The sequence below is a fragment of the Hyperolius riggenbachi genome, chromosome 7 (assembly GCF_040937935.1).
Source record: "Hyperolius riggenbachi isolate aHypRig1 chromosome 7, aHypRig1.pri, whole genome shotgun sequence".
NCBI classification, from domain to species: Eukaryota; Metazoa; Chordata; class Amphibia; order Anura; family Hyperoliidae; genus Hyperolius; species Hyperolius riggenbachi.
In genome coordinates, this window is record NC_090652.1 from 248,165,219 (window position 1) to 248,181,182 (window position 15,964).

At 40.9% G+C, this 15,964-nt stretch overlaps 1 protein-coding gene across 4 annotated transcripts in view; it reads left to right on the forward strand.

Annotated features, from left to right (window-relative positions):
• Nucleotides 1-15,964, forward strand: part of ATF2 (activating transcription factor 2) — a 158,012-nt gene that overhangs the window by 78,770 nt on the left and 63,278 nt on the right. For all 4 annotated transcript variants that reach the window (XR_011023019.1, XM_068247016.1, XM_068247018.1 and 1 more), the window contains 2 exons: nt 3,523-3,672; nt 9,752-9,958. Coding sequence is in view for 3 of the 4 variants with exons in the window: in XM_068247016.1 (XP_068103117.1) it covers nt 3,523-3,672; nt 9,752-9,958 (357 nt within the window). In the remaining variant the exon portion in view is untranslated. The remainder of the gene's footprint in view (nt 1-3,522; nt 3,673-9,751; nt 9,959-15,964) is intronic.

Genomic DNA, 15,964 nt, shown 5'->3' on the forward strand with positions numbered 1-15,964 from the left:
CTTTAAAGCTCTGTATGTAACCCTTCCAAGGCTGGTCTAGTAAAAAAAAAATAATGCTGGTTGCATATAATATGCTGTAAATAATGTTTTAGAGCAAAGTTGAAATGCAGGGTTATATTCCGCTTGGCATTTTTCAGACGTAGCAAGGGCTCATGGGAGCTCAGTCTGGGCAGGAGGAGGGGGAGGTATTACTAGCCAGAGATTTCAGAGGCAGAGAGGAGGAGGAGGGGGGTAGCTTTTTTCACAGGCTGAGTGCTGAAGATGCAGATAAGCTTGCCTGTGTGTAATGTTTACAAACAACATGGCTGCTGTTGTATCACAGGAAGAAATAATCATATTCTATTGAAGCTGTTTGCAGCTAGATTTGCTGTGTAAACTATCTAAACTTTAGGTAAGATCTATAGACAAGTTACTTGTTATAGTTAGTTTTTCATCTCGGATCCGCTTTAAATAAATGTTGTTCATCTATTTGAGAAGAGATCTGATCTTTGGTGTATTTGTAATATTCATACTTTTTTAAACTTCAGATTTTTGGACAAGTCTGATAAAATTATGTGTGTTGCAGTGCTGTTTTTCTTTCTTTTTTTTTTCAGATTTCTGGTTTTGCTCCTATTAGTATTTATTCATAGTTATTTATATTTCCTCCACTGTAATTTTTTTTCAGTAGTCCCTTGAGTCACCCCCTTGCTTGGCTATCAGTAATATGTGGTATTGTATGGGGGAGGTGATTGCCCTAATTGTCATCGTATGATGGAAATGGGAGACCTGGTATGAGTCAAAACCTGTTTTCATTATAGAAGTACCTATGCTAGCATAACATGAACTTAATGACCATTTATAAGATTAATGCCTCTTCCTAACTCGGGAAAACCTGCATGTCAGCTAATAGAAATAATGAGAGAGAGGTCACGGAGAAATACTTAACCCATATCTCTAGTGAGGGAGTCTAGCCTTAATAGCATAAGTCTTTGGGATATGGAGGAAGAGACTTTACTGGCCTTTCTTAATCCTTGACACTAGCACAGTATGAACATTGTTCATACTTTCCATATACAAATATTGACTTTTTTAAGTGTGTACCCTTATGCATACTTCATTAACTTGAATTTGTCCAATTTGCTGAGTGTTACATTTTATTTATTTTTTTCTTCAATTTTTTTTTCTTTTTAAAGAACGCACAGTTTGAGTGGCCTGTGCCTTTCTCGTAGCACCATGTCAAACAATCCAGCTTGTAAAGTACAGTCCATTCTCCTGGAATTCTTGTGCTCCCAATGATGGTGGTAGTTAAATTACTCTGTCCTCATATGGAAGACACATAATGAACCGTAATCTTTCCTAAGGTGGCACAGACAGCAGTCCCATGCCTTGAACTGTGAGGTACATGACTATCCCACGCTTGCACGTTACTGCATTTAACACGACCACCATTCCTTTATTAGGCTCTTTCTGGTGCTTGAGGGAAGATCCACTGTGCCAAAAAAGCTCCATTACTGTTTTTTAGCATATTTTGGACTATGGCATTAGATGGTTTATGTGGCCCATGACAGATATTTTGTACTGAATTGGGATATGGCTTGAAAGTTGTACCATATTATATGGTTCAATAAATTTTATTGCACTACTCCGAGGTTTACCGGAATCAGATAAGAATGACTAATGGCTACATGTACATTGAGGGTACTCTGCTTCCAATGTTCACTGAAAATGCAGTTGGCACACGGCCTAAAAGGGCAGGTTCAAATTCTAAAGGGGGCGTTATTCTCCTCATGGTTTCAGATCCTCTGACTAAAGGTGGACGGTGCCACCAGTAACATTAATAAGAATCCAAATACAGTGGTCATTTCTATTTTGTTCCAAATATAATTAATAAAATTGAGAATAAAGCTAACAGGGCAAGTCAATGCAGACAAGGAAAGAATATTCATAAAGATTCCATATACAGCTTTTAGTTACAGTCCATGAATCCAAATGCTGTCGGAACTCCTCTTGTATTCCATCATAAAGAATAAATATACTCGTGTATAAGCCTAATCTTTCTGCACAAAAAATGTGCTGAAAAGTTACCCCTTCGGTTTATATATGAGTCAACAGAGCAGAACAGATGGTTTTGTTACTGCCAGGTTTTGTTACTGGCTCCCTGCTGTGTCTGTGCCCCTGCAATATGGTGTGCAGAGTGCGCTGCTCAGGACTACCTGTGTTCCCTGGCTTGTGGAGCAGAGTGTGCAAGCAACATGTCAGCTGTGCAATGATCAGGGATTCTTCCTTTGTGACAATCGCTGTGTCTCATATATATGACGCCATCTAGTGGGACCTTGAGACACAGCTGTATCATTCTTGGGGCACATCTGGCTATGGGGATGGAGGTTGACTTGTATTAGGGGTGCATCTGGCTACTGTGGAGGGGGCTTATATGCGAGTTAATCAATTTTTCCTGGTTTCTGAGGGAAAAGTGGGTACCTCGGCTTATACATGGATCGGCTTATATGCGAGTTTATACGGTAGTCAACATTTTGGAACTGTCAGGAGAATGAGTATTGAGCAATGGTGCACTTTCCAAGTGTGATGTGCACAGTTACAGAGGCTGTGCTTGTGGGTCACTTGCCGAGTGCGTTAAAACTGTGCGCCGCCATTAAATTTCTCATATCGGTACATTGCCTGTTATGCCTTAAGCAGACGTGTGATTCTCCATTGACTTTGATAAGATGTGCGGCAAACACATTTTCACACATTTTCACACATTTTCAATTTGCAAGCAAATTTCAATAAGTGTAAACCCTACCTTAGGCAGTGTTCACAATTATCATTGTGAAAAACGTTTTTCATATGCATTTTTGCACGCTAAAATTTGCGTTTGTATGGAAATTTTTCAGGTTTTTTTTTTTATCTATCTTATCACAGCTAATGAAAGTTGATGACAATTTTCAAAATTAATTTATGCTGCAAGATGTTCATTTTTCTGCACGCATGCAATTTTGTACATTTTAGCTGAAGTGCCAATCTCCAATGATTTTCATCAGATGTGCAATGAACGCGTTTTCGCACATGCAGAGTTCTCACCGAATTTTAATAAGTGTGAACCCTGCCTCAGTGTAAGGGCTCTTTTCCACTATGAAATGCGATTTCGCAATCGCGTTTCAATTTCCACCATGCGATTGCGATTGAGCTACTATATTCATTATAGTCCAGCTCAATCGCATACAAAACGCGGCAGGACGACGATTGCGCTTTGACCAAAATCGCATCGCAATCGGATCGCACTAATGGAAAATGCTGCTGCAGTTTCCATTAGTTTAATGTACCTTGCGATTTGCGATCATAAGCAAATCGCAAATCGCAGGCTAGTGGAAAAAAGCCCTTAATCTGCTGAAAATATGTGGGCAGTAGGAAACCTTTCAGCTGTTGCACTTGCACAAGTACCAAATCAGTTCATTACATTTGATTGAGTCATGAAACATATTTTCTATATTTGAACCTGATTCATTTAAGTTGCTGATGGTTATGAATCTTTGCTTTAATCTCCAGAGACTTAAAGCTGCTTTGACCCAGCAGCATCCTCAGGTAACCAACGGAGAGAGCACCAAGGGGCAGAGCAGTGGAGTTGCAAAGATTCAGGCAGAGGAAACACATCCACAATCACTGCAGCAGCCTGCAACGTCAACTACTGAAACACCGGTAAGAGCCTCAATACAAAGCAGATGTTTATTGCTTTCACCACTATATATCTGTTTAGTAACATAGCAGCTGAGAGAGAATGTTACATGATTTTAACATTTCAGATGCTTTCTTTGCCCTATTTTCATGATTACGTTTTACATAAAAATTTGTAGGTGCTCCCTCTAGTGACTGTATGTATGCTAGACAGTGCCCGCACCATCTCCTGTGACTAGCTGGGGCAAGAAAACTAGCTGTTGGAGATTTCCCAGTAGCGAAGACCTTCAGTGTGGGCTGGAGATCTAATGAGGCTTTTTGGGTTCACAAACATTTGGAGTTTGCAAAGATGGTTGCTGGCATATTATAGTTCTGGCATTTATAAGAAACTTGCTAGTAGAGTATGGAGGCAGTGATTTTTTTTATACTCCAATCAAAATTCCACTTTCCTGAGGTTTTGTGTTGATCTTTTTTTGTGAAAGAAATACTTTGGTTGAAGCTTCAATTAAAAGTTTCGCCAGATCATGTGATTTGTAAATCACATGGTACTGTTGTCATTGAACAGCCATCCAGTTATTATCTCACCCAGCAGTTCAAGAAAGAGCTTGGTTGGATGCCTTTTTTGTAGTCCCATCTTTTTTCATCTGATCACTTAGTGGTTTTACAGTAAATGTGGGTTCAATGATTACAATCAAAAATGGGGCCAGATGAGCACATTGGCTTTACTCAGACATACCACTCACTTAAAGTGCATTGTTCTCCCCAGGCTCTATTAGTCGGGTGCTCCACCCAGCTAGTTTTGGTGAGCACCCGGCTGTCATCGGTTAACCTCCTCTGCTATAAGCAGAGTTGCGCAAAGAAGCACCAGGCCTGCACTTTCTCATAGTGCCCCACCCGGCTACTTTTTCATGCCACCCGGTTGGAAAAAAATTCTGGGTTGTATACTGAAGTGGCTCCAAGATGAAAAAAGAACTATAACAAGTAATTTGTCTATATATCTTATCTACAGTTTAGATAGTTTACACAGCAAATCTATCTGCTAACAGCTTCAACAGTAGATGATTATTTATTCCTGTGATACAATGAGGGCAGCCATGGTCTGTTTCTCACATTGTCACAGGCTGATGGCTGGAGATGCTATCAGCTTGCCTGTGTGTAAATTCAGTCCCCTCTCCACCTCCCCTCTGCCTCTGAAATCTCTGGCTAATAACCTCCTCCTCCTCCTGCCCAGACTGAGCTCCCATAAGCCCTTGCTACAGTGCCAAGGCACAAAAGGACCTGTGGGCGAGACTTGTTTAGTTTATAGGGAATTAGAGTAGTAAAACAAAACAAAAAAAGTATTTGGCTTGAGGAATGCCCTATAAACTATATGAAAGGAGCACAATTATGCAATGAGTAAAAGTTTATCTCGGATCCACCTTAAGAAGCTTTTTGCGGCTTTAAAATAAAGTTTTTATGTAAATGAAGACGACCCCCTTTCCCTAGCCTTTTTGACCCCTTGCTGTTTTTGACCTAATTGAAGGCTGCATTGCCAGAATGGCTGAGCCAGCTACCATGGGAGTCCTGTCCTAGAACAATACAATCTTGAAGGATGAGAAGCTTATCCAGATCTTGTGCTCACAGAGGTGGGGTAACTAGCCTGCATGTTGGGGTAGGTCCTGGGCTAAACTTATGGTGAAATCTGGGAGCCCCATTTAATAATAAGGTGACGCCAAAATGTCATCCTTATCCAAGGTAAAAAGCTAAAGTGGGTAATCACTGACAAAGGGTAATTTAAAAAAAACTTTATTTGGGAAAAAAGCAAACAAAAAATATTTTTACTTAGAGGTCACTTTAAGCAACTGCTCCACTTCTGCATCTGTATTACACCAAAGTTTCTCCAATTCTCCTTGCACTAATTTTGATAAATCTGCCTCAGTGTCTCAGCATCTGAGTTCCTCAGTGCACATGAGAACAGCTGGTCATCTGTTTGATGGTCTTATTTTTTATAATTTGTATGTGTTAGTAACAGTGGAAAATGCACAAATCACATTTTTTTCCTTTTCTACATATTTTCCTCAACCAATCCAACCTAACACAAAATAGGTCCCCCCGAAGAAAGATAGATACTTACAGTTGTGCTAAAGTTTAACATACTCTGGCAGAATTTATAATACCTTGACCATTTTTCAGAGAATATGAATGATGACACAAAAACTTTTTTCCACTCATGGTTAGTGGTTGGCTGAAGCCAGTTAGTGTGTCAGCGCTGTGTAATATGTTGGCGCTTTATAAATACAATAAATAAAAAAAAAATAATTGTCAAACAAATGTTTATTCTTTTTAAATCATAATCACTACTCAAACTACCCAAATGACCCTAATAAAAAGTTTACATACCCCAATTCTTAATATCTTGTATTGTCCTCTTTAACATCAATGACAGATTGAAGTCTTTTGTGGTAGTTGTGGAATGAGGCTCTTTATGTTCTCAGATGGTAAACCTGTCCATTCTTTTGGCAAAAAGCCTCCAGTTCCCGTAAATTATTGGGCTGCACATTTTGAGGTCTCCCCAGAGTGGCTCAATGATATTGAGACTAAGATGGCACTCCATAATCTTCACTTTATGTTGTGTTTTGGATGTTTTGGATCCTTGTCATGTTGGAATTTCCAAGTACATCCCATGCTATGCTTCCTGGCTGATCACAGCAAATTTTTCTCCAGTATTTTTTGAAAATTACTGCATTCATATAGCCATTCTGGTTCCCTGTGCATTTGTAGATGATCCCCAAAAAATCAGTGATCCACCACCATGTTTCACAGTAGGAATGGTGTACCTTTCATCATAGGCCTTGTTGACTCCTCTCCAAATATAGCCTTTATGGTGGTGGCCAAAAAGTTCAATTTTAGTCTCATCACTCCAAATGACTTTATGCCAGAAGGTTTGAGGCTTGTGTCTGTGGTGTTTAGCATATTGTTAGCGGGATACTTTGTGGAATTTGCGTAGTAATGGCTTTCTTCTGGCAACTCGACTATGCATCTTGAAACTGCCACACCTGTTTTTCTCCTGAAGTTATTTGTGAGTTTTACCTTGCCTCTCGAACAATTTTTCTGGCAAAAAACATCAGTGCAGCACTGGATGAAAAATGGAAGGGTCAGTCAGGAGTCCAAAAACTCATTGACCTTTTATACACACCCACTAATTTAAAGCAAACAGAGCACAGGTGAAGATGGTTACCTTTAATAGCCATTAAAACCTGTTTGTGTTAAGTTGTGTGCATGTTTTTAGAGCACAGCCACCTTTGAATATAATCAATCAGAACTAACATAAAACCACATCCTTTAGATCTACAATTAGACAACTAAAATACAATTACTGTACATCAATGCGGACAAGCCAACTTTTTTACACCCCAATTTTGGATGTAAAGTTGGGGTATATTCATTATGGCTGAGTGTAATTTTAGCGCAGGGTGGAACCGAAATATGGCTCACCCTGCTCCTGCACGAACTCCCGGCTCATGCTAAATACCATTTCCCCTCCAAGTTGTAGCAACTCAGAGGGGACACGTAATTTGGGCACCGGATATTGCTGGCGGCCAAATTACCTTTTTTAAGCTAATTTGTGCGCCACCTGGCTGAAACTTTGGCCGCCCAAATCAGCCACGCAGCGCTGGCTACTCTGATCTGCTATCTATACTGAAAGCACTGTCACTACTGGGGGACATCTGCTACCCATACTGAGTAGGCTAACTACTACATGTGCTATCTATACAAAGGGGGCTACATAATTATTTGGGCACATCTGGCCTCCTATACTGGGAGGGACTGCTTGATACTGGAGCACATCTGGCTGTCCAATACTATTGGGGGCTCATTTGGCTAACTAACACTATTGGTGACACATCTGACTATCTAATACTAAGGACACACTTGGCTACCTACTACTACCAAGAACACAGTGCTCTCACTAGCGGTGTTGTGATCTTCAGTGACAGGAGAGGTCGAATTCGAACCAAAGTCTAGTTACGCTCAGGGCGCTGTGTAATCTAAAGGTAGCCACACATCATACAATTTTTTCAATATCTTTTAAATTTAAGAATTCCAATACCATTTTCTGACTGTAACATTTCAAAAATCTGACCAATGTACTTGACGCATATGTTAAATTTTTCCACAATTATGAAAAAAAATGTTTGAAAACTCAGAAAAAATACTTGGGACCGTACATCAAATAATTGACAATCTACCATACAATTATGATAAAAAATGATCACAAAAATCCAACATTCTTGATTTTCTTTTACAGAATAAAAACGGGCAATTCGATCAGATTTCTTGAACAAAGGGGGAAAAAAAGCTTTAGATTTTACAGGACAACTGATCGTAATTATTGAATTTGTGCAAAATTGGATCTTTTAATTGTATGGTGTGTGGCCACCTTAAAGGGGTTCTGTGGAGTCCCGTAATAAACAGACACTTACCTGGGGCTTCTATCAGCCCCCGTAGCTGTAATGTCCTGCGCCGTCCTCCTCTGATCACTCGTTACCCGCCGCCGCAACCACCGGGCAATTATTCGTCTAACTAGACGAATAATGCACACTCCCGTCTCTGGGAGCTTACTGCGCAAGCGCAGTACGAGGTTTTCTTGTACTGCGCCTGTGCAGTTAGCTCCCGGAGGAGCATGCGGGAGCGTGCACGGCAGCACAGACGCGTCACACGCGTAGTTAGACCAGGACCGGCAGCGGGGAAGGAGAGATCAGTGGAGGATGGCGCGGGACATTACAGCTACAGAGGGCTGATAGAAGCCCCAGCTCAGTGTCTGTTTATGTTCATTACACGACTCCATAGAACCCCTTTAAGAGAGATGCAAGGATGCAGCTGGAGCACAAAGAGGTACTGTAGCTATGCTTGCAACCAGTGCCAGAATTACCATAAGGCACCATAGGCAGGTGCCTGATGATGGAAAGGCAGCTCACTCCCCTCCCGGAGTGCCTCCTTCCCTCCTTCCCAATGCAGAGTCACCCAGCTCTTGGCATTCCACTGACCAGATCTCCCTTCGGTCAGGGGCACTTCTAGCTACCTAATACTGAGGGAACCTCTAGCTACCTAATATTTGGGGAACCTCTAGCTACTTATTATTGAGGGTACTTCTGGCTACCTAATACGAAGGGCACCTGTAGCAACCTATGACAGGGGAAGGGAATCAGGGAAGAAGTGAAAGCTGGACCAGCCAGCACACTTGCACTGCAGTTTGGAAGGGGTTTGTAGGTTCATGGAGGCTGAAGTCTAGGGTGCCAGGATATCTGTGTCTATAGGCTCCAGTGATGTAAGTCCGGGCCTGCTGGCAACAGAAACGTTTTAACACGTGCTTTGCTTTCACTGGCACGCTCCAATGCTCACTCTGTATGGGAAGAGGGGGGGGGGGGGTGCCACATTTAGCTTATTAGCAGGTCAAATCATTTGGCCTATTTTTATTCCAAAAGTAGTGGTTGGGGGGATTGTTTTAGTTTTAGGGTAACCAACATTAAGAGACAGTTGGTCAAGTCTTATTACTACCCATCATATCTTAGCACTGTTTTAACTATGCACGCTTTACATACTGGTTCATTTTAAAGCCAGTGTAATTATTTTGGGGAACCTTCTTGCCTACAGTGTAGAGGAAAAAGTAGTCGTAGCTATTTTGTACAGTTAAAAAGCTTGAAGAAATGTTCTTGTAAGTATATGCTTTAGTAACTGTGTCTCTGGTTGTTATTTTAATGTTCAGATCTTATATTTCATCTGAAGCTTCCTGCATGAAAAGTTACCGTTGCATGTTACTTAAATGTACTGGAACAGTTGTGATTTGTATGTGTTATTGTTGCTTTATGATGTCTGAAACGGCACATGCTGTTTTTTCGGCAATGAAGGAGAGATTTTATACTTCTGTACTGTAGACTTCCTCTGCCTCTACTGAACAGAAGGCTGTTCTGGGAGATTACTCCACCAGCTGTTGTAGAACTTGTTTAAAGTTTACCTCTTCCTTTGCAGCTACATTGAGTCAGTGATCTGTTTTTAAGGTAGTGAAAGAACTTTCTTGAGTCACATTAGCGAGAGACCAACAACTTTGTCCTTGTTTTTCCAGGCATCTCCAGCTCCCCCTGCACCACAAACGCAAAGCACAGGGGGGCGCAGGAGAAAAGCAGCAAGCGATGACCCAGATGAGAAGAGGAGGAAATTTCTGGAACGGAACCGCGCTGCCGCTTCTAGGTGTCGGCAGAAGAGGAAAGTCTGGGTGCAGTCTTTGGAAAAGAAAGCAGAGGACCTGGGTTCATTTAATGTGCAGCTACAGGTAATCGTCTGATTGTAAATGTGTTAGTAGGCTTAAAGAGGACCCTGAACTCTGTAGGCACTTTCTTCATCTACTCAGGAAAATGTATCTTGTATCATTTGTATGACTATTTCTGCTTCTTGTCTTCAGTTCTGTGGCTAGATGGCATTTTTTCACAGCTCCACTTTTCATGTGAACAATAGAGGAGCTATATTGACATTTCACAAATTCTCTTAGTCCTTGCATATTTTGTATCGGGGACATATGTTAAATAAAAATGTTACTACACTGCTGGTTCTGTTGGGCATTGGCATGTCCATCACTCTTCCCTGGTGTTGTGGCTTCGGTTGGGGGGGCGCGTGTGTTGGTAGGCCGTCACGCTGGATGCTGTGCACATGCATGAATGGGAGTGCACAAGTTTGGGTGCCAAGCTACTTTTACTATTCATATATATAAATCTCCTCCGGCCTCCTCCGGTCGGAAAAAACGAAACTAGCTGGTGGCGGGGACCAGAGGATCCGGGAGTGACGTTGAGGGCGCAGGATGACTGCAGGGGGCTGGTAGAAGCCCCAGCTAAGTGAATCTAATTTTTTTTATTGGGGTTAGGTTCCCTTTAATCTCCTTAAAAAAAAATATAACTGTACTTAAAGGACCACTATCACGAAAAAAAAGTAGGCAGTTAAAATCTTACCGAACCAACAGGTTTTGGACCAGTCCATCTCCTCATGGGGGATTCTGATGATTTTTTTTTGTTTACAAAAGCATTTCCTGAACAGCAGTTGCAAACTCTAACTGACAAAATAGTGTGCTAGTGAGTAGGGAGGTTCACTGATATCGTACTATTTTGGCAGTTAAACTGTTGTTCAGGAAATGCTGTTGAAAACAAAGACAACTCTGAGAATTCCCCATGAGGAGATGGATTGGCCCAAAACCTTCCGGTTCTGTTAGATTTTAACTGCGTAGTGCCTACTTTTTTGGCAATACTGGTCCTTTTGAAAATGTCAGCAACTTATTTTCAGAATGTATAACAGGGCAGTGTAGTTTTGCGTCAGGCAGTAAAAACTTACCTAATATTGCTATTACTGACGTCACACCTCATTTGCCGAAGGGTGAAGGGGAATCCACCATTTTGGTCAGTTAGTCCATTGACCGATATAGCTGTAATGTTAGAAGTTCCACCTAGGAATGGACATCAATAGGCAGGCCCAGATTTACCTCACAGGAGCTTATAGGCATAAATGTCCTGGCGCCCTAGACTCCATGTGGGAGCCAGTGCTCTCCCCTCATGCTTTCAGTTAAAATGCGTATAGTGGGAACTGAGCCATAGGGAAATATAGACATTACTTTGAAAATCAGTTGTCTTTCAGTTATAACTGAGAGCTACTGATTAGAGGCACCATGGCAAAAAATTGTAAAACTTAAAATATGTGCAAACAGACAAATAAGAAGTACAGTGGAGGAAATAATTATTTGACACCTCACTGATTTTATAAGTTTGTCCAATGACAAAGAAATGAAAAGTCTCAGAACAGTATCATTTCAATGGTAGGTTTATTTTAACAGTGGCAGATAGCACATCAAAAGGAAAATCGAAAAAATAACCTTAAATAAAAGATAGCAACTGATTTGCATTTCATTGAGTGAAATACGTTTTTGAACCCTCTAACAATAAAAGACTTAATACTTAGTGGAAAAACCCTTGTTTGCAAGCACAGAGGTCAAACGTTTCTTGTAATTGATGACCAAGTTTGCACACATTTTAGGAGGAATGTTGGTCCACTCCTCTTTGCAGATCATCTCTAAATCCCTAAGGTTTCGAGGCTGTCTCTGTGCAACTCTGAGCTTGAGCTCCCTCCATAGGTTTTCTATTGGATTAAGGTCCGGAGACTGACTAGGCCACTCCATGACCTTAATGTGCTTCTTCTTGAGCCACTCCTTTGTTGCCTTTGCTGTATGTTTTGAGTCATTGTCGTGCTGGAACGCCCATCCACGACCCATTTTCAGTTTCCTGGCAGAGGGAAGAAGGTTGTCGTTCAGGATTTCACGATACATGGCTCCGTCCATTTTCCCGTTAATGCGATTAAGTTGTCCTGTGCCCTTAGCAGAAAAACAGCACCCTCATGTATTTTATTACATTTATCAGTGGGAACATGACAGTAAACACCTACCCTGCTTTTAGTTTTATTCTTCCCAGTCTAATCTATCTGTTATCAACTGTGATAAGAATCCGACTATTCAGTCGAGGTTTGACCTGGAATCATTATAGCTGAGTCACTCTTCTGTGGAGTCTTTTCAAGCCCAAGCCTTCCCCCTCCTGGCTCAAATTTCATGCTTTACATACTGAGAGCTGTGATGACATGGGAGGGGCTGCTGCAGGAAAAATCTCTGTCTAACAGACAAGTGTGGCTGTGTGATCTGTGTGCTCTGTCTGTGCAGCCTGTCATTATTATCTACTGTATGCAGTTTCATTACTATGAGAGACACTTCCTACAGGCAGCCACAAAGCATACCAGAATATGAAGTTGAAAGCACACAGATGAAAGCCTACAGCAGCCCTGCTTGTCTATAGTCTCATATAGCCTAGACAGCACATCCAGAACACCTCATAACCTGGAAGCAGAAGGAATATGAGCCGGCGGCCATATTGGAAATTTCCTGGAGCAATAATGGATAAAAAGCACTCAAAAAGGCACACCAGAGTGGCGAAATTATCGGGTAGAGCATTTATTCTTTACAAGCTATCAACTGATATGTTTATTTTGTGTGAATCGTTCATCTCTGGTTCCCTTTAATGAGGGTGACTAATTGAGTAGAAGTGTCTAACCACTCTGTGGGAGCCAGAACTCTTAATGGTTGATAGGGGTTCAAAAACGTATTTCACTCAATGAAATGCAAATCAGTTGCTATCTTTTATTTAAGGTTATTTTTTCGATTTTCCTTTTGATGTGCTATCTGCCACTGTTAAAATAAACCTACCATTGAAATAATACTGTTCTGAGACTTTTCATTTCTTTGTCATTGGACAAACTTACAAAATCAGTGAGGGGTCAAATCATTATTTCCTCCACTGTATGTTTTTTTTCCAGTGTAAAATGAGGCATAAATTACTTTTCTCCTATGTTGCTGTCACTTACAGTAGGTAGTAGAGATCTGACAGAAGCAACAGGTTTTGGACTAGTCCATCTCTTCATAGGGGATTCTCAGGGATTTCTTTATTTTCAAAAGCACTTAGTGAATGGCAGTTGCTCTGTCCAACTGGCGAAAAACTGTGTAGCGAGCAGGGAAGCTGGCCAGCATCAATGTTTAAAACCTTTTTAGGGAATATCTTTATAAAGAATAAAAGCCTTGCTGAGATTCCCCTATGAAGAGATAGACTAGTCCAAAACCTGTCGCTTCTGTCAGATTTCTACTACCTACTGTAAGTGACCGCAACATAGGAAAAAAGGAATTTATGGCTCATTTTACTCTGGAAAACTGTACTTCTTATTTGTGTATGTTTGCACATATTTTAAATTTTAAAATGTTTCGCCATAGTGCCCCTTTAAGTGTGAAAGGACCCTAAGCGACAGCAACAAAGCAGTTTATGTTGCATTTTACTCTGTGAGAAATGTGCCTCTCATGTGTAGGTGTACACATGCACTTTACATTTTAAAATGTTAACATTTTTCACGATACTAAAAAAAAAACTGCAGACATGAACTTGAGAAAGTCAGACCTTTAAAACCAGAGATTTTTAACCTTTAACCACTTATGCTAATCGCGGCAGTATATCTACGCCCCCGCAGGACTTCAGTTCCTGCACAGGGGCGTAGATATACATTTATTGCCGCAATACAGCTTAAAGCGGAATGAAACCCAACTTTTTTTCTTTGCTCTAAAAAATTATTTACAGCATATTATATTCAACCACCATTTTTTTTTACTAGCATTCAAAGGGTTACGCACAGGGCTGGAAAGTTCAGTGCAGAGAAATCTGGAAGCATCCGAAAGTGGAGATAATGTTATCTTTTGTTTACTTAATTGTATCAAGTGAGGAATGTGACACATTCTCTGACTGTGTAGAAGCTCCTGGACACAGACAGACACTCAAAGCATTTCTGCCTTCAATACATGATGAATAAAACCAGTTATTAATAAAATGCAAAGTCAGCTCACAAAGCAAAAACTGTACTTTTGGGAACTTGTAATTTCTAAATGAATAATAATACTTATGCACAAATGCAAATATGATAACTGTGTGACATATACAAAGTAGGAAAACATGTTTTTAGAGAATATTATGTCAGGGTTTTACATTGCTTTAACCTAACCCTACTCTCACACAGAACCCTGCCCTGGTGGTGCCTAAACCTAACCATTCCCCTGGTGGTGCCTAACCCTAATCACCCTCCCCCTTCCCGGTGATGCCTAACCCCCACAACCACTCCCCCTGTAAAAACACTCTTACACACACATAAATGATAATATATTTGGTAACGTAAAATCTGTACATACAAACGAAATGTTATGACAAAAACTAATGTTGCAGGTGTCTAAAATGATAACATATTTCAAAAACTTTAATGTTGTAATGTTGAAAACAATATTTATGGGGTGCCCTTTTTTCTGCTTTGGTCACTGTATTAGCGATAAATGCATTAGAGTCTATGGTGGTTCCCTTTTCGTCCACTAGCTGTGAGTTAAAGCTTATATACACCTTGAAAAAAAAATTGATCTGGACCTTTATAGTGGAATGGATTAGAGGGGCATTCGGTCCAATTGGCTAGATCTCTGTCTGAAGGGGTCCAATTTACTTTTTTGATGCACTTTAAATGGCAAAGGCAGATAAGTATACATTTCTTGTAAAGCACCAGGTCAGCTGCCTACAATCAAAGGTATTTGATTTTACCGCAATTTGACAAGGACGATCCTTTGTACAGTGAAACTTTTTTCTCTTGTATTCAAGCAAGAAATCTGACCAAATTTCCTGTTTTATATCCATATTAGTCGATTGGGAGTGGCTGATTTTTCTTATCAATTTTTCATGAAAATTGAATGGTGTAGGATAGATGGTCTGTTTAATGATTTATAGATCCCTGCGAGTTTTTAATCTTTTTTTTTTTTTCTAGAACTGGGGAAAAATTGAACACGTCTGTCATACAGGGCCAGGCCAAGTCAGAGGCAAAAGAGGCCACAGCCTCAGGGCGCAGCGTAGGAGGGGGCACACAACTCATTCAGCTATCATTCACCTATTGTGTTTGAAGCAGAGAGAAATAAAAGGCGATACAAGGCAGTGACTGCAAGCCAGGTAACTAGAGATTAAGGTATTGGGGGCCCTGGGGCGCCTCTAAGTCTAATAGCAATCAGTGTGGGATGGTTGGGGTGGGATGGATGGATGGGCAGGAGGACCTTGTCCCGGCTCTGCTGTCATGCATTGGCCATATTTTTCAAATGTTGCAGTCAATTAGAAAAATGTATTGTAAATCTCAAATTTAAAAAGAAATGTAAAAAAATTGTATAGCGTGTGGCCACCTTTGGAGAGATGATACCATCAGAAATAAAAGCAGTGCTAGGTTCTGGCCCTACCTGGGAGAGCATTTGTTCAGCAGAGAATTCTGGACTTGGTATAGTTACCTAATCTGCCTGAGGTCTTCAGCAGCTTCCCTCTCTAGTTCCTCCTCCACTTCCGTATGCCATGTAATGTCACATGTGCAGTAAAGGAAGGAGAGATGGAATTGCTGAAGAGGGTCCTGATCTAATCATGTAGCCACACCAAATACTGTGGCATGTGCTGCACAGGCGGTGCATGGAGGTAAAGAGATGGCATAATCCTAATAAATGCTATGTGGTGTTGTGTTTTCAGTGCACAACATGCATGGAAGGAGAGGGAGTGCTCCCAGTGCTGATAATCAGTCCAGCTCTCTGCAATTCAGATTATGGAGCCTGGAAATAAAGTGGGTAGCCAGGTGGATATGGGTAACAGGCTGTGTGGGGGCATATTTTAAGAAGTAGACCCGTGCAAGTGTGGATTAACCTACTCTGCTGTTT